Genomic DNA, 18,320 nt, shown 5'->3' with positions numbered 1-18,320 from the left:
AAATACATGATAGGCTTTATCGGATAAATACATACTTTCTTTAAATTAAATAAAATATAAAAACTCGGTCGGGAAACTAAAATATATCTAAAATAATACTTATTATTTTTAAAACAATTGCTCCCTTCGCGTAAAATATTGATGGGTTTTGAAAACTTTCTAAAAATATGTAGGTAAGGATTTACAATATTGATAGGTTTTAAATCTTTCTAAAACAGTGTAGGTAGGGATCTACAAGCGCTCTTGTAGAAAATATGTTAGGCCGGGTAGGTAGGAAATATATTAAACCGGGTAAATAGAAAATATGTTAGACCGGGTAGGTAGGAAATACATTAAATCGAGTAAATAAGAATATGTTAGGCCGGGTAGGTAGGAAATATATTAAACTGGGTAAATAGAAAATATACTAGGCCGGGTAGGAATTAGACAAAATAAAAATGTAAAGTTAGNATCAAGGCATGTGTCATGCGGCCTTAATCCTAATTAATGCGGCTAGTAATGTTTAANATAGACAGGATAATTTAAAATAAGTAGGATATGATAAGCTTAAAAACTAATGAGAATGCAAATGCACTGATTGATATGAATCACTGCATATGCATGTAGATGTAAGGTTAAATTACATTTATTGTATAAAAATTATAAAAGATTTTAAATAGTAAAAATTAGAATTGTAATAAAACATCAATAAATAAAATTTATTGATGTAAATCGAGGATTTAATNTGCGATGAAAAGAATGGCATACTATAAGTGTAATTTTACCAGAAATATTGACATGGAAATAGTTTGTATATTATGTTATGATTCACATTTATTCCATGATTGTATATTGTGTTATGATTCACATTTATTTGTATATTATGTTATGTATTATATTGTACTACTGTACACAAAAATTGTAAAACAAAACTTGAAAATTGTAATACATTCTGATGTAAAACAAAACTTGAAAATTGTAACACATTTTGATAATGAATTTTAATAAAACACAGTGAAAAGTATACTTCTTGAAATTGCAACTTTTCATATATATATATCTGTGTACCGTTAAACCAAATTTAATATTTTATATTAATTAATATATGTATTTTTTGTATACTTTGTATCTATATATTTAATGTATATATGTAATGTTTTTTTTTTTAAATAAAATTTATAACAAAGCAAATACCAGCAAGTGATGTAAAAGGAGATANCTGATTACTCCATGAATTCTGATGCTGCTTGCTTTAATCTTGTTTTTTTGATCACATATATGTTATGTGGAAAGTTGNAATCGTTACTCTTTCTTTTTTCTTGTTCTCTTTTCTCATTTTCACAGATCGCTCAGTTTATTTCTCGAAATAAATTGAATCGACGCTNGCAGCAGCTATTTACGCACCTGTAGAAGCACAAAAATATAATAACTTCATAATATTTGACAGTAATCAGCAGCAAAACATAAAACTATTGATTAATGATCTAAGAAGATGCTTACTTGATCATACTTTATCCTGTTCCGTAATATTGTCTGGCAATCGAGAATTCCGCAGCTTACAAAAAGTCTTTCGGTTTTACAATCGTACAGTTGCAATAACAAAATTTAGTTCTTCGCGCGCGCTTCGTGGAAAACGCGAACAGCCGTGATACAAATTGCACTGTCAAGCTCGTCGATTGTTGTTATCCCGCAAGTGCGCGATGTTAATCACGTATCAGTAAAACATTTGATAACTAACGACATTCACTTATTTGCGCGCGAGACAAAACTAATCGCGAAAACTACGAACTAATTCGACAGAAGTTCTTCGCGCGTCGACCTATTTCGTTCTTCGCGCTCGTAGGAGAGCAAAACAATTTCACTGTCTACTCACTCGCCAATTACGATTATTAGCGAGTGCGCGATACTAATTACACATTATTGCAAACGTCCGACACATATACGGCAACTGATATTCGGGCGAGACGATAATATAATTGCGAGAAATACGGGACCAAGTCAAACGTAGCTACAATTCCGTTTCGCGCGTCCGCCATAACTGTCCGCTAATTCGAGCGGTATTTCGAGAATCGAAACGCGCGATATTTCGATAATCGAATTGCGTGATATTTCGATAATCGAAATGTCGAATCGACGCGCAGCAAAGCCGCACTTCAGCTAGCAAGCACGGAACAGAATCAAATCAAAGATAGTATTTTTATTCACCGACGTGGCTCGTACGTGTAGTTGATACGCGCAAAACGTGGACATCGCGACGCTCGAGGATGGGAACACGTCGAGGAACACGTCCGGGACAACAAATGTAGCACGGATTCAAATGAACAACGTATGCCTGAAAGTGGGAGTATAGGATCGGACATCGGACTGCTTTATTATTTCAATTTGAATATGCAATTAAATAGTAAGTTTAATATCAACAAACGAATTAAAACAGTGTGTTATTTGCGTTAAATAATTTATTCAATATAACTTAATATTTTAATATTTACAAAGTTTTTTGTATGTACATCTATATAATTTTTTTTCTAAAATTGCTTCTTGTTTTCTGCGAAGCACTTGTTGTGTTTGAGTCAGTTCTTTTCAGTCACATGATAAATTTTATTTAACATAACCTAATTTCTCTTTTTTTTTTCAAAAAATTAACAAAATTAAGATAATGTGGTCACTCAATTATATTCGCAAAGGTGTCCGCAACCAGCTGGACATTGTCGATTACAATTAAACCATTCTCGCATATGGTTTATATGGCCGCCATGTGCACAACCTTGGCACCATACATAAATTCCACGTACTACCTATAAGTAAAAGAATAAAGTAACAAAAGAATACCGAATAAGTTTTTTTTCAACAAAATTTGTTAAATAATTTTTACCTGATTACAAAGAGAACATAGAGCATGCTCGGATGTGTGACAGTGGTCGCACAACCACGCGGATCGTTGCAATGGTTTCGTACATGCTACGCAACAAACATGAATCAAAGTCGATTGTTGATTCAATTGTGATATAGACGGAATCCATGCTAATTCTATTATCTATAAAAAAAAAATGCATTTTTTATAAATTACTACGAAATCTATTTAGAGAGAAATAATATACGCATTTGTTAATAATAAACAAACCTGAGTAGCCACGTGCCAAAGTTTGAATTTACCAAGCATGTCCAAGTATTCCAGTATCCAGTGCTCTTGCAAGGCTACCGGAATCTTCAAGTGTTTTCTCTTTTCTCCTAGAACAATGAGCATCGATACTGTTGTTTGTATATCTCTCAATTCCACGTGATTGCTCAATGCTTCCAAGATCAGAGGTGTAAAATTAAAGGGTTGCCATTTTTGTAAATGTGGTACTACTAATTGAGGTTGATCCTCAACTATAACAGAAGCTGGATCTTCGCCGAGTTCGGGATGATGATTGGGAAATTGTTCCGGTAACGGAGATCGATCCTTGATCTCATGTCGTAAGGGAAAAGCTTCTTTCTGTAACTCCTTAGTCCATTCGTCGTCTTCCATGCGCATCACAATTTGTCTGCTTTCGGCGGGATGTTCCAAAGACACGGGTTCGTATTCGGTTTCGCCAAAAATAAAGTCGCCTTTCGTTGTTGAGGGAATGTCACTGAGCAACGGTCTTCTGTAATTGTGTTAATTGTTTTCTGAATTTTGTCAAATTTTATTATAACATTATTATAACACCATAGAATTTAATTTTGAATAATAGAAGAATCAATTCCTTTATCTACATGATACGTAGAATTTAATAAAGAAAATAACTGTGACATTACCTTAACAACATTGTCGAACTAGTCGATGGTCCTTGAATATTTGGATTGTCTGGTACTTCGGTTTCTGTCTCAGTCTCGTCGTCACCACCGCTCGCAACGCCAGTTGGATTTTCACCCTGAAGAGATTTTGCATCGTGTTCATGACCTGAAGAAATTAAATGTAAATTAAATGTTACAAAAATTGTCACAGAATGTTATTGTAATTTATAAATGTTTTCGCTTACTTGATTGCTTGCTTGCATTTGAATGTTCTACACCCGAATTTTTTGCTCCTCCTGTTGCTATGTTCGAACTAGCAACATCTTCTTTAGGACCCGTTGGAGATATTTTTAAAAGCAATTCAAGAGGATCTGCATACATGATTTTTAGAATTTGCCAGGCTTTGCTAATCTGTAATGTAAAATTTGTTATTATTAAGTATCACATATAGTATTGTACATGCATATAAACATAAATTGCTATAATATTTACATTTTCTTTGCCAAAATTCATAGCAACGCGTGCGTTATGATCACATATTTCATTTAAATTCCCAGAAAGCAAATAACTTTCCGCGGCTATCTTAAACCAAAGCGGCTGACGTATACTCAGAGTAAATCTGTGCACTACACTTGAGGCCATACAAAATGTATCGTCATTTGTTACCGGTGTTCTTCTATAAAAAAAAATCGTTTTTTTTTTACATTTATGAAATTATTTTATATACACCATCTGTTGTACGGTACAGCGATACCATATTTACCTCATTAAATTTGATAGTTGTCTTGCCGTAGTAGCCGGTTCGTACTTTACTTTGCAAGCAAACGTTGCGTCACCTTTCAAATCCAGTGCAACACTTTGCGGGTTTGCCTTGCTAGCTGGTCTTACAGCATCATCAAAAACATGATGATATAAAGTGCAATCCTATAATAGTAGAGATACAGAAAGTGAAAATTACACTGTACACTGTAGCTTTAATCAAAAAAAGAACATTGATTGGCAGCATTACTCTGCTTGTAGAGAGAAATGACTGTGGATTGCCTTTCCAAGCAACACCTGTAGGAACGTCTCTGTGCTCGTTAAAACTTGCAAATGGGATATAGGGTCTGCGAATATCCCATACGTTTATACTGCAATCAACTACCAAGGCGCAACTGGCTATGTGATATTTTTTCTGAGGTCTCCATTTTATACGTCCTACTGATGCTATAGTGTGTATGGTGTAATCACAACTTGGTTTACCTGAGAGATCCCAAACCTATAAAAAAAACATATAGATGTGCAATGTCTCTCTATTCATATTTCTTTCTAAAAATCTAATATAACATCGAGTACTTTGATAGTTTTATCTCTAGATGCAGTAGCCAACCAAGGAGCTTCAGGATGCCAATCGCAAGCAAATATTGGACCGCTATGTGCAGTAAAATGCTGAAAATAACGATCTGGTTTTCTCAGGTCCCATTGCTGTACATGGCCATTCTCAGATACAGCAGCAAATGTATGAGGTTGCTGTGGACAAAACTGAACATCCCTTACTGATTCTGTGTTACTGGAAAAAAAAAATCATACAAAATACATATATAGAAATTACATAATAAATTTAATACATTAATTTTATAGATTAAATTAAGTAAATGCTCTTTCTCTTGAACAATTCTTATAAAAAAGACATTTTCAATCTTGTTATCTTTAACTACTCTATACAGATGATATTATTTATACAGTGTAAAGCTAAATAGTTTTTACCTGTAAAATGTCCTGATAGCTTCTTTTATTTTCAAGTCAAAACATTTCATAGTACCATCTTGAGAACCAGATATCAACCATGTAGGTTCTGTCATGTGAAAACTTACTTTATTTACTGTTCTTTTGTGATCTACAAACACATGCTCTTGTTTTGACCGAGATTGCTTATTTAGGTTCCAAACAACCACTGCACCGTTTGTTGCTGCGGTTGCCAATATATGATCTATAACAAAATTAACAGAATAGTGTAACATAAGACATGATACAAATGTCAAATATTAATTATATATATTATATATTACAACAAAAATAATGTTACCATCATTAAGATTCCAAGCAACATCATTGCAGGAAAAGTTCAAGTTCAAATTTTTTCCAACTCGAAGATTGCAGGCTTCTTCAAATCTATCGTCCAGCAGTGTAAATATTTTAAAAACTACAATATATATATAAAATATTACATATACTCATAAATATGTAACTTTTGACAATATAATAATATATATGTTGAAATATATAAAACTTATTATCAAGCACGTATTTTGCAACATATAAAATTGAATGAAATATTGTAAGTTTATTTAAAAAAATATGCAAAATATAGGATTTATTACACGTTATAAATTGTGAAATTTTATGTACACGTGCGTATGTTATATATTTATATTTAAAAAGAAACAAACACACCATTACGACCGGCTATCACAACCTGGCTGTTATCTTTATTAAGGGCTAAGGCATTTGCAGGTCCTTCTTGAGTTATGTGTATAGTTTTTGACGTCATACCGTATGTTCTTTTTTAAGCAAATAGCTTTAAACTTATTATGTGAGAGATAATATTCACATCATGTTTTTATCTAACTCCATCATTTCAAATTGTAATCATAACCTACGCTACGCAATACACAACACGCGCGCGCACGCTGACGTACACACACATTTCGCGTAATTGACCTTTGTTATTCAGCTCTGTACTAATACACGTGTGTATATAAATATGCATAAACGAGGATATGTAAGAAAAACTTCATAGTCACTTCTAATCCAAGGTTATTTATTGATATTGTTGACAACAATGGAGGATCAAATTCATTCGGAGTTGATTATAAAAGAGGAACAGGATGGTGAAGATAATGACATAAAGAAAGGTCGGTGCTCGACTGAAAGTGGTAAAAGTATCACGCATGATGCGTCGGCGATTGGTATACGACCGAAACCTTTGATTTGCAAGCCGGAAAATGTAAGCTGTAAATCCGAGCCAATTGAAACCAAGTGGCAATGGGCCCCAGGAGCGTGGCAAGACGCGACTAGAACTAGCGCATTTCAGCCGTACAAGGTACTTTTCCGGATTTTTCTTTCTTTTGGGAATGGAGAGTGTATGAATATCTTTAACGTGACGAAATTTCTGTTCTGTGATACTCTGTCATGTCGCTCTCAGCTTTTACAATCAGAGATTAATGACGAATTTTTCTCATTTGGAAACTGATGGAAAACATTTTTGAAACAAATTTTAAACAATTTATTCTAAAACTGTTTAGAAAACATTTATCTAATGACAAATATCTTTGTTTCATTTGAGAAAAGAGTATTTATTTATAGCCACCTACATTACTTACAAATTTGCAAAGAGGCAATACTGAGACGCAGATACATCAACATGCTGGAAGTGACATCACATTTCATACTTTAGCAGGTCAAGGAGAACTCACACCTGATCATATACATTCAAGTAGGTTTTAAACTCATTTTTATAAATCTTCTTTTTAATACACATAATTATAACTTATTTTTATACTGTACATAATATATACAGGCTCTGTGGATGCTACCGACGAAAAAGGCTTGACAGGTTTGATGTGGGCCAGTGCTTACGGACAATTAGGTAGTGCCAGGATGTTACTTCAAAAAGGTGCTGACATAAATATTTGTGGACCAACAATGCAGACCTGCTTACACTATGCTGCTGCTTATGGTCATCATGATGTTGTTAAATTATTGCTGAGTCGTGGTGCTAATCCAAATGCATGTGATTCAGTACGTTATAGAACTTAAAAATCTGTATAATATTTGAAAATTGTCTAATTATTTCTATTATACAGGATGGAAACACCCCATTAATATATGGAGCATTTTATGATCATCCACATGTGTGCTATGAATTGTTAATAAAAGGTGCAGATGTAACAATCACTAATGTTTCAAATTTAACTGCGTACAAAGCAGCAATTCTAAATAATTCACTAAATGGTAAACTTATTTTGAAAATGTAAAAATATTTTTAGCAAATTGATAGATCGTACATATGTTGATCGTTTTTTTACAGCTAAAGCAGTTATTGAGAATCATCTGATACCACAGATTATAAACGCAACGGATGAATTAAAAAATGAGTTAAAATGACAAAAAATTTATTTCACCGTAAGTGTCATTTTTATTTGTAGTTTATCTACTTTACAAAATAAAAGAAGACAATTACAACAAGATATGTATATAATTTTTGTTTCAGAGAAAATGATTTAAATAGGCAATTTATCTGTTTTGTTCTTTCAAGGTAAATTTTATACTTTCTTTTTAACAAATTTTTTTTATACGTATTGACTCACTTGTGGTATGTATCTCTGAGACTGTTTTGAGGATCATATATACATATATATTATATATATATATATATATATATGTATTGTCAACAGTGAACAATTTTATAATACATATACAAATTATATAAAGACCAAGTATCAATATTGACAGATTTGCAGTATTAAATACTTATCGAGATGAGGATGTATGAATTTACAAAGAAATAACAAAATTTGATGTATATATTTGATAATAATACAATTCTTTCCAAACATTACTGCAATACTAAAAAATATATGTATGTTGAATAAAAAGTAAGTAGAATCAATTTTTTATTTCGACGCGACAAAATGATCATTATATATTCTTTTCTAATTAAAATATCTGTTTTCTAATTAAAACATCTGTTTTACAAGCATGCATAAGTATTCGGCACAAAATAACTAAGCATAATATAACAAGTGGAGGACATATTAAGATCAATTTGTACACAGCTGTTCTGTACCCCGATCAAGGCAATAAAATGGTTGGTTACCATCTTTTCAAATGCAACGATTTTATACATTGTCGAAAACATGATAACCAAAAGTTTTAGTTGTCTCAATTGGGGAATACGTCACTGACCCGGAGCTGTGCAAATCGGTCTTTGATGGTGTTCATATGTACATATGTATAGTAAAGGCATGAAATGGACAATAATTTCACAGGCCAGTAAATATACGAATTCTCTATATTTACTGATTTTTCCATGCTTTTATTTAACATATATAAATATAGAACAACGATGTGTGTTTGTTGTTCGTGTGTATACAAGGAATGTGATGGCAATAAAATAAAAATTCAAACAATCGATCTGAATGTTTGATCGTAACGTTATGCCTCCCTGTGTCTATTTCCACATTTTTATATGCGTAAATACTTTGTCTATTTATTGTATCTTATACAACTTCATAATTATCGGTAAAGAATACACTTTCTACTGAATACTTAACTGGGCTGTTGTCTTCTACGAGCAAAACTTCGCTAATCTGGAAAATAACGCGAAATTATTACTTTTTTTTTTATATAAGTTCAAACATCTTTACGTCGTAAATTCGCGTATTATATATAAAAAAAATTATTACCTTAATCTTGGCATACGGCGTTTTGGACGTAAACGAAATGTGAAGTGGGAAAAAATCTGCAGGTGTAGAAGAAGGGGCTGAAAATTCCATCGAACCGGATTTTGTTGACGCATCGATCACCGGTAAGGACCAGGCTAGTGTGTTTCGTCGCGCTTCGTGCGTATATTGCCCATCACATTCACTCACGACAGGATTGCAACCGATAGGCAAGGGAATGTTTATTTGAACGTCATTTAATTCGAGATCGGCCTGCTTCAACTCGTATTCGATACTCACGTCGCAGCCCCCTTCTCCGTTTTCAGAAGGCCAACAGTTTACTACCAAAGAATCAAAGTAACAAAATTATTATATATACAAATATATTATAAATGCGTAAAAAGATTTATTTTACTTGCAATCTTACTTGAAATTGGTAACGCTGTTTCATCCTGAGCTTGGAAACGCCATTTCAGCACGCCAACATCGGTATTCAATGGGAATGGTTTCGCAGGGACTTTCAAACCTATTTGTCCGTGCGCTCTGAACAATTCTTTGTCTACGTTTGGATGTGTTTGTAACTGAATGCCTCTCGTGTCTCTATTTTCAATCTGTACACGAATACGACCCCATTTCTCATCGGAGATGTGTAAAGTTACTAAGCCATGCAGCTCGAAATTTTGCAAACCTCCGTCTCGACCGACACGTACGTTTAGTCTCTCTTCTTGTCTCAGGTGAATCCTTTTGAGGAAAATACATTTGCATTAATTAATGCAAATATGAGTAATCACGAAACTTTTTACGCACATGATATCCATACACATACATTTCTGTGTTCATTATTTGAGGAGTGATTGGCGGTAATTTTGTTCCAGAAGTGGCGATTGGTCCTGACACAACATTTTCTCCCTCTTCCTTCAATTGATCAACAAAAGAATCTACATCGCGAGACTTACCACCTAATTTCATTGCACCTGGTCCGGCATTGATTGGTTTTCTAATGAAAAGTATAGAATAATTATAATAACAAAACCCATGTGTATATGTAATTACTATTGAAATTAATCACATACTGTTTAGGCTTATAAGAAGGTCTAATTGGTTCAGGCACAAAGTTGGCTGTATCACCAACAGTTGGAGTGGCTGGAGTGCTACCGCTGCCATATCCACCACTAAATCCGGGACTTTTAATGCCACCCTTTTTGTTAGCTTCCATCATCCTTTGTTTCTGCAATTCCTTGGCTTTTTCGCGCATTTTGTTCTTAGCCTCACGTTCCTGCGTCATTCTGACTGCTTGATAAACCTTCTCTTCATGTGAATCCATTTGCACAAAAGTTCTGATTTGTGCTAAATTAACATTCTCTCTGTAACCTAACGCGACTATCTCATCAAACGCAAATATCAAATTAAACGCATTCTCCGATATTTCATATTCATCCACTGAGTTGCAAAATTCGGGAATCTGAAAAGATATAAATATTACATGCATATTAGTATTTGTATGTTTAAATGTTGAATTTTTGTTGCGTGTGTATACATTTGCGCGCACACAATCTACTTACAACTCTTGCAAACAGCCTCAAAGTTTCCAAATCTTCCAATATATTACTGGCCTTAGTTGTAATAAGCAACATATATACTTTTTCAAGTGGCTGATAAACATATCTGACAGATTCGGTTTCTACAAATGTGTGTTGTTTGCCCGAGCTCATCAGTTTTGGAAAGGCAGCAAGTAGGCCTTCTATTCTTGCCTTTGTCATCTCGACAAACTGTCGAGAAAGTATAGCTAGAAAAACAATGCGATAATTGTAGTAAAATACTTGTGAAAAAAAACAACTTTCATCACTCAATTCTCTATCAAGTTGTTCTTAAAGATTTTTCTTTAAAAAATAAGACAGCGTAGATAGTAATATTACGTTATAAATCCACATATTTCGACTGTTGTGTGATTAAATGCAGAAACAGAAACCGGGAACGAAACTTGTGCGCGCATACATGTCAAAAGCAGCTGCTAGCGCAATGTTTTGTTTTAACTTACTTTTTCCGGCTTTGGTGCATACTGCAGCGGCAATGAGTACCTGTAAAGAAAAAAGTGCGAGTGTTTCGATTATTTGACTGGCAAATTCTTAGAAAATCACGTTTGGCACGTTTGCTCGCTAATGGATGACATCTGCGGACATCACGAGACCGTCGCGTCGCGAACGAACGATTCTTCGCACTTCGCGCAACTTCGCGAGTGGTTAATTTTTTTTACACGCGAGAAATTAAAACACTTACCATTCTGCCGATCCCGAAACACCGTGTAACTCGTGATTAATCGAAATATAATATTTTTTTTCACTCTAAACTCTCCACATCACATATACAAATACACGATGAAAGAGAGCAGATGGCGCACTCGTGCTGACGTGTGCCAGTAGAGACTCTGCACGACAAGAGAAAGGACGCGTCGCGATTTTGGACGCCATGTTGTGTCGACAACTTAGGTTTCGCCTTTCAATACTCACTACCAGTACTGAAAATCTGTAATATACGTCACGTGGACTAAAGATTTTCAGTACCTGACAGTCTTGGAACAGAGAACGCAACTTAACCTAACCTAACCTAACTCCTAACTCGAAGAAGACTGGCGTGTGGCGTTGGGTGCGTTCGAAAACACAACTGTTGCACAATATTATTGAAGAACTTTTGCTGAACGCTCACTACGTCAAGTAAGCTCTCACTGAACACATTCTACGACCGCGTTCAGCAAAACGGTCGTCTTGTCAACACGCACGAAGTTGGTTCTACAAGTAAGAGCCAATCACGTTCGGTCGCCGCAAAGCAGTTTGTTTTGCTGAACGCAGCGCAAACGATCGGACGCCATTTTTGTGAGCGCTTTTCAGTTTTGCTGTTTCTTCGACTTCGGGAGCGATTCAACTCAAACTGCTCAAAAACATTGTAACTCTGAACTGTTAATTATTCTGAACTTGGTTTATTCTTCGATGCTTTGTCGCGTGATGGAGATTAAACAGCGCTTTTGTCAACTAAATGGCGGAAAAGTGAAATATAAAAGCGAAGCAACTAACATCCTCAATGAAGAAAGAGACAGAGTAAGCTGTGCGTCGCCGTGTCACCAGATAACCGCGATACGGTATGTTTACACATTAATACGCTTAAACAAATATAGTCTCGCAATCGTGTATATGTTATGCAAGCATCCAGAACACAAGATTCTGTTACTTTTTAAAATCAAGATCTCGAGGAAGTCGTCAGCAAAGTTTTTTCGATTCGCGCGCGTCGTTGCGGTGGTGATTTTTTTTTTTTTTCGATAAACAAAGTTTATCGAAGTTTCCGCTTTCCTTTGCGACAAAGTGAACATATTTCATCGCACATCCGTTGACAATATATCGCGTTTCTATTGCAATAAGACACTTTTTGAAACGATAACCCGAGAAAGTCGTCACAAAACGGTGTTTTCTCGCCGGCGTCGTTGCGATCGGTCGGTTTTCTCATCTCACAGAGACAAGATTTTGTTACAAGAAGATTGCGCGTAACTAATTTAAAGTGACACTGTCCGTTTTTCTGTGCCTCAAGCGTATCGCTTATTATTATAATCCGCGTTGTCGGGAACGGAGCAACCGGAGCAAACGAGAAGTTTTTAGAGAGAAATTAAGCTCCGAGTGTAAACAAAGAAATTAATATATGTATCGCCGTTTATGTAGGAGAAAAGCATGAAATGGGAGACACAGTTGGGGTGACGGCTGCAGAGAGAGGCGGAACACCACCTAACCCAATTAGCTCTTGGACTAATTTGATCCAGGTACGTGCTTACTACGGCACTTTTTTTTTTGCGAGCGCAAGCAATAACCCTAATCTTGATAATAAAGAAGATCACGTGCATTTTTACAGAGTGCAACGTGGAATTCGCGGATGGAATCGTGGAATCACTTCGAAATCGAACTACTTGACTGAGGCAGACATCATCGATCGATCGTCATTTTGATTAGCGGACACATCGATGCGACAGCGCAGCGAGCAGTGAGTGAAAATCTGATTTTTTTTCTCTCTCTCTCTCGAACGCAAAAAATGAAATTCGCATCGCGTAAAATTCGGAGTATATATCTCGTATACGCATTTAACTTTGAAACAAACACACGTCTGTGTGTTACATTTTGCTCGAAATATTATATTTTATTACGTCCTTTGATTCTCCGCGATAAGTTTGAAACTACTAAGTCTATTTCTGCAATTACTATCGCGGCAGACCACGGATAGCGGCACAGAAATTTCCGAGCGCGCGGTTTTCACGGTATGCCAACGGTATTAGCGTAATATCAACGTGCACGAAAATTTAACCGGATAATACGAGAGAGAGAGAGAGAGTAATAATAAGCTTAGCTATTTCCATTATGTCGAAAATAGCGACGGAATAATAGCTGGAATTTGCTTTAACGTTTTTTTACCTTACGATATGTTTATATATATATAAGTTTAATGCAAAATCTTTGTTCTGACATTATTCAATCACATGGTTTTACACATCGCTCTGTCTTCTTGTGATGTGTGACAGTCGTAACACACATTTAACTATGTTTTTCTCTCTCGCGTACGCGCGCAATTGTGCGGATCGCGTGAAGGATAAATAAATTTCGATAAAAGAAAACGGCGTGTTATCGCGCGACAATTTCCGGATTCAAAGAGAAAAGTGGAGAAAAAAAAATGTGCCAGAACATGGGTCGAGGATAAACGACATTGGGGCGCGTACGTTTTGCGTGTACGACACCGAGGATATAATCGCGCTTTCGAATGCAAATGTAACGAGAACCGCGCCGGTATTCCTCCGACGAGAACAATCGACGTGCGCAGCCGTGAGATTTACGGTCACAGTGTGTGTGTGTTTACTGCAATTTATTTTTGCGCAAAAACAGTGCTTTTCCGGGTGCGGTTCTATCCGACATCGGATGCGAATTAATACGCGGAGAAATCCGCGCGTCGTTATTTTCGCCGCTATTTATCATTATCTCCCGCGATTTATTTATCGGAATCGCGCATTCCGCAATCGGTCTTTCCGTTCGAAAAATATCGATTATCATTTCCATTGAAACGTTTGACTTCGCACAACAAATTTTAAGCTCGTGAAAGTTAACGACCGGCATAGTTAAAAATTGATACGAACCGAAATGATTGGATGTAGACGCGCAAATATATTATTTTTAAATGTTAAAATTAACACACTTGGAAATTCGAATTGATTCTCATTCGAAAATTTATCCCAAATGCTTAATTTGCATCTCCAATGTAAAATAAAATATTATTCACATTACTTTACATTCTCGCGCGAATGTTAATTTTACAATTTTCATTAACTTCGGAATGTTTATCAACAGAGTAGATAAATAAGTTTCAAGTTATATATCCGCCGATTAAATATTTGTTTAACTCTCAAAACAGAAGAATACAATACTTTTCTCCGATCTTTTCTCTTGTGACATTTATATAAATCGTTTGATTGCAAATTTTCTTAGCGTGACGCGCAGAGTTTTATGAAGGTTATAAACGAGATGTTCGAACGACGCGAGGCGAAGTTGGTGTATACGTAATCTTATTAAATGGATGAGGTTTACTGCGCTGAATACACACATACATGCGAAATATAGGTCAGTGGTTAGTCGTCGACGAGACCAAAGCGAACCTAAATCCGAGGGAGATGAATCGCGCAACAACAAACAAAACAACGCGCAGATAGTTGTGTTGCTAGAAAGTTGATCAATTTTTTTACCGTAATCAAAAGATTCAATGCCGCGTTGGCATCTTATATGTACGTGTGTTTTGTAGCGATCGTTAAGCTGATATTTCGCTTCCTCTAATGACAAGCTCAGAGAAAGAGAGAGAGAAAGAGAGGATAAATTAATCTTCATGTAAATGATCTTTCGGTTATTTAAAGGACTTCACGTGTGCGAGAAAGATTTCCCGCAGGGAAAAATAAATCCCTCTTCCATCTCACTATCGTTTCTCTCTCTCTCTTTCTCTCTCTCTCTCTCTCTCTCTCTCTCTTTCTCTCTCTCTCTCTCTTGCCTTGTCTGGATTTGATTAATTAAGGGATTGCAGGGAACAATCAATCGTTTCGCAAGGATAATAGATAGTTCGTATATAGATACGGTCAAAGTCTGTGAATGAGTTTGTGTGCCGATTTCGGATTTTGATTGACCCCGCGATCTTTGCGTCTTGATCAAAAAGACTCGTCTCTTCTTGTCACATTATATATCATTTGGAAATATTAAACATTTTTTTTTTTTCCAATGAGTAACGAGTATTTAACGAACTCACCGTGCACGGTTCTTCGAATTAGTCAAAGGATTGACCGTCTTTCTTTTTCGATTAAAATCGCATAATTGAATTTTCATCGCAAAGAATCGTAGACGGTCACGTCTACGATTGACCGTAATAATGACAATCGCAATGTTCGGTCGCGCGAAAGATTTGCAATGGTCGTGACATTTAATTTAGTAAAAGAATTATATGGGTTTTTTTTTTTTTTTTTTAATTAAACGTGTGAATTGTGACGCAAGTCAATTAATTGTTTCCGTTAATAAGCTTCTCTTTAATAATTATTTTTTTCATTAGAGGAAACATTTTCAATGCAATTTGTCGGGCGATGAAAATGTTATATTTTAAAAGTTCTCTCATTAAACTGAAAATCTCGAATTTCTATGTCCGTGCGCGCAAAAATTGCGTCGCGATGCACTTAACATGATTTTTTGACGATATCGTGGTCAATGATGAACGCTTCTTTTAACCGAATACGATTCCTGTACTTTGCTAAGCGAAGGTTCGCGCTATCATTTGTCGGGTCGTCCATTCATCTGTTCGTGGTCGGTTGGTTGGTTGGTTGGTTGGTTGGTCGGTCGGTCGGTTGGTCGGTCGGTCGGTCGGTCGGTCGGTCGGTCGGTCGAGCTTTGCCATGAAGCGAGACAAGGCTACGAACCAAAGCGAGATGCAACTTGCAACAGCGCACGACCACGCTCTCCAGCGACGAGAGAAGAGAGAGAGACAGAGAAAGAGAGAGAGACAGTGACAGTGTCAGAGAGAGGGAAGAGGAAACGCGCGGAGGGAACCCGGGAGCTCTATCGACCGACTTCTCTCATCCAGCATCCCAGCTACGGAGCCGTAGTAGTAGTTTTGCAGCTGAAATCTCCTCCTCCTCTTTCTCCTCCTACTACCACTATTGCCACTCTGTATAATTCTCCCGCCTTCTATCTTATTCTATCTCGGTATTCTGCACGAGAGAGAGAGAGAAAGAGAGAGATTCCCTCTACCATCCCCGGTATATTTCTCTTCCGCTCGCGCTCATACTCGGGGGAAGAAGCCCCGCTCTCTCGCTTCAGCCACGAACTCTTGACATTTCGCCGTACCAGTGCACTAGTTCTCTATCCCAGCGAAAACTCAGATGTCCTCCAAGGCTTGTTAATGCGCGCTGATTGCCGACTTCGTTCCGCGTGCGCCGCTTACCACGCTCGTTCCCGTCGAGCGAGGAAAGGGTGCGAGAGAAAAGAGGGTCCGAGCGAAAAGAATCTCAAGGGGATGAGTTTAGATAGACGGAAACGCTATTACGAGAGAATGTTGAAGGGCACGTCGCGAGATTTTACACACCGATAGTCTTTTCAACGTGCGTATACTCATTTCTTCCAAGTTTGAAAGAGAGAGAGAAAGAGAGAGAGAGAGAGAGGGTACATTTACTGTAGCATTCGCGAGAATAGAGTCGTCTCTTTGTCGTGCCGCAAGCTCTTGAGCTTAACCTTCGGCTTTTATTCGCACTCATCCCTCTCTCTTCCGTTTGAGCGACAATCTTTGACCCAAAAACTCCACTTGCCGTGGAGATGCTCTGAATTGGAAAACGTTTTAAGACGCGGCGAGACGCGTTTTTTCTCTCTCTTTCTCTTACATTGATAAGATGGTACTTTTCCGTCCGACATATTAGTGCGGCGAAACGCGTTTTCGCCGGCGCGAGAAGCCTATGCGAAGAGACGGTAATGTTTCCGCGGCCGGAAGTTACATTTATTTTATTCATGCGGTGCCACGTCGGGATTGGTGCAAACACCGTGTGCACCGAGAGCACGATCAATTTCCATATGCAAAACGTCGCTCTGACGTCGAACAAAGTGCGCGGATCCGCGCGCCGTGTAGTTCGGTTCGGTTGTCGCGATTCAGCTACAACACGCGGACGGAACACGTACGTTTCCAATAATATCGAGCGACGGAATCGCATGTATCGCGTCTTTTTTTTTTTTTTTAACTTTCGCCGCGAAACAGTTATCACTGCGAGTATAAATATATCGCGATAAAATTACGTGCAGGCAGATCGTGGAAAGCGTGAAAGCTCATCGGTCAAAGCAATATCGACCTTTTCAAATTAAATAAATACGGCAAATTTGAACTCAACCGGGGGATGTAATGCAAATACATGTATTAAAAATAATTAAACATGTTAATACACATATTAATATACTTACAAATATATTAATAAATATGTTTAAATATATTAACAAATATATTAAATTCTAATGCATCAATGCGTTATCGACTTTATATTTTAAATCATCTTTTCAGCTGATGTACATTTAAATCAACAATCATTTTGTGACCAAATATTAGACAATGCAGAATTTACATTGATTCTTTGCTGTTTTCAACTCACGCAATTTAATGCAAAATAATCTCAAATTGTTCAAGTGTGTGCACTGTCATAAGTCAAACATCTTAAGAACAAACTCTAGAATGACATTGAAACTTATTGATATTGATGCATTAGAATTTAATGTATTATTGATTCAAATTTACACATTAACCGATAATTTACAATATCGATCTTCTTGCTTTCACACTTTCTGTCTTACTAACTTAATATTAACTTAATTAACTTTTTAATGTCATATCCTTCGATTTTTTTTAGTTGTAGTCTTTTTATAAAATTGTGATCATCGCCTTGATCGTGAACGCGTTGATCTTATTATACAAAATTTATATATAAATTTATTTATAGTCGACACACACGCATATACACACACGTAAATCTACATTTGTGTTGTACGCGTGATTCAACATCGTGACGCGTTTGTCGTAATAAGACACGATGACAGTTGGATAAAAAAACGACGAAATAAATATATATATACACACGGC

General features: G+C 36.3%; 3 protein-coding genes across 6 annotated transcripts; 1 reads left to right on the top strand and 2 right to left on the bottom strand.

Annotated features, from left to right (window-relative positions):
• The first annotated feature begins 2,292 nt into the window (after nt 1–2,292).
• On the top strand, nt 2,293–8,908 carry LOC109856708 (DNA-binding protein RFXANK). Of its 4 annotated transcripts, XR_002250416.1 has the most exons (8): nt 2,293–2,380; nt 6,531–6,817; nt 7,081–7,210; nt 7,295–7,515; nt 7,581–7,728; nt 7,805–7,899; nt 7,988–8,032; nt 8,230–8,908. XR_002250416.1 is itself a non-coding variant. In XM_020432281.1 (7 exons), the coding sequence occupies exons 1-6, from the start codon at nt 2,308–2,310 to the stop codon at nt 7,879–7,881; spliced, it is 924 nt and encodes a 307-aa protein (XP_020287870.1). In that variant the 5' UTR covers nt 2,293–2,307; the 3' UTR covers nt 7,882–7,899; nt 7,988–8,908. The 4 variants fall into 4 exon arrangements, 3 of the variants coding, with proteins under 3 accessions (XP_020287870.1, XP_020287869.1, XP_020287871.1); XM_020432281.1 differs by having other exon boundaries at nt 7,295–7,503; nt 7,988–8,908; XM_020432280.1 differs by having other exon boundaries at nt 7,988–8,908.
• LOC109856706 (WD repeat-containing protein 24) lies at nt 2,423–6,552 on the bottom strand. The gene is made up of 12 exons (XM_020432277.1): nt 6,169–6,552; nt 5,801–5,917; nt 5,482–5,704; nt 5,071–5,284; nt 4,745–4,993; nt 4,499–4,659; nt 4,228–4,411; nt 3,981–4,146; nt 3,757–3,901; nt 3,101–3,605; nt 2,852–3,013; nt 2,423–2,774 (listed from the first exon to the last, which is right to left on the bottom strand). The coding sequence occupies exons 1-12, from the start codon at nt 6,263–6,265 to the stop codon at nt 2,646–2,648; spliced, it is 2,352 nt and encodes a 783-aa protein (XP_020287866.1). The 5' UTR covers nt 6,266–6,552; the 3' UTR covers nt 2,423–2,645.
• A 4-nt stretch (nt 8,909–8,912) lies between the features above and the next one.
• On the bottom strand, nt 8,913–11,574 carry LOC109856707 (coatomer subunit delta). The gene is made up of 8 exons (XM_020432279.1): nt 11,436–11,574; nt 11,197–11,236; nt 10,721–10,944; nt 10,232–10,620; nt 9,985–10,155; nt 9,586–9,899; nt 9,183–9,499; nt 8,913–9,086 (listed from the first exon to the last, which is right to left on the bottom strand). The coding sequence occupies exons 1-8, from the start codon at nt 11,436–11,438 to the stop codon at nt 8,997–8,999; spliced, it is 1,548 nt and encodes a 515-aa protein (XP_020287868.1). The 5' UTR covers nt 11,439–11,574; the 3' UTR covers nt 8,913–8,996.
• Nucleotides 11,575–18,320: the final 6,746 nt, after the last annotated feature.

The sequence above is a fragment of the Pseudomyrmex gracilis genome, unplaced genomic scaffold (assembly GCF_002006095.1).
Source record: "Pseudomyrmex gracilis isolate BER0280 unplaced genomic scaffold, ASM200609v1 scaffold_132, whole genome shotgun sequence".
NCBI classification, from domain to species: Eukaryota; Metazoa; Arthropoda; class Insecta; order Hymenoptera; family Formicidae; genus Pseudomyrmex; species Pseudomyrmex gracilis.
This window is presented reverse-complemented; position numbering and strand designations above follow the sequence as displayed.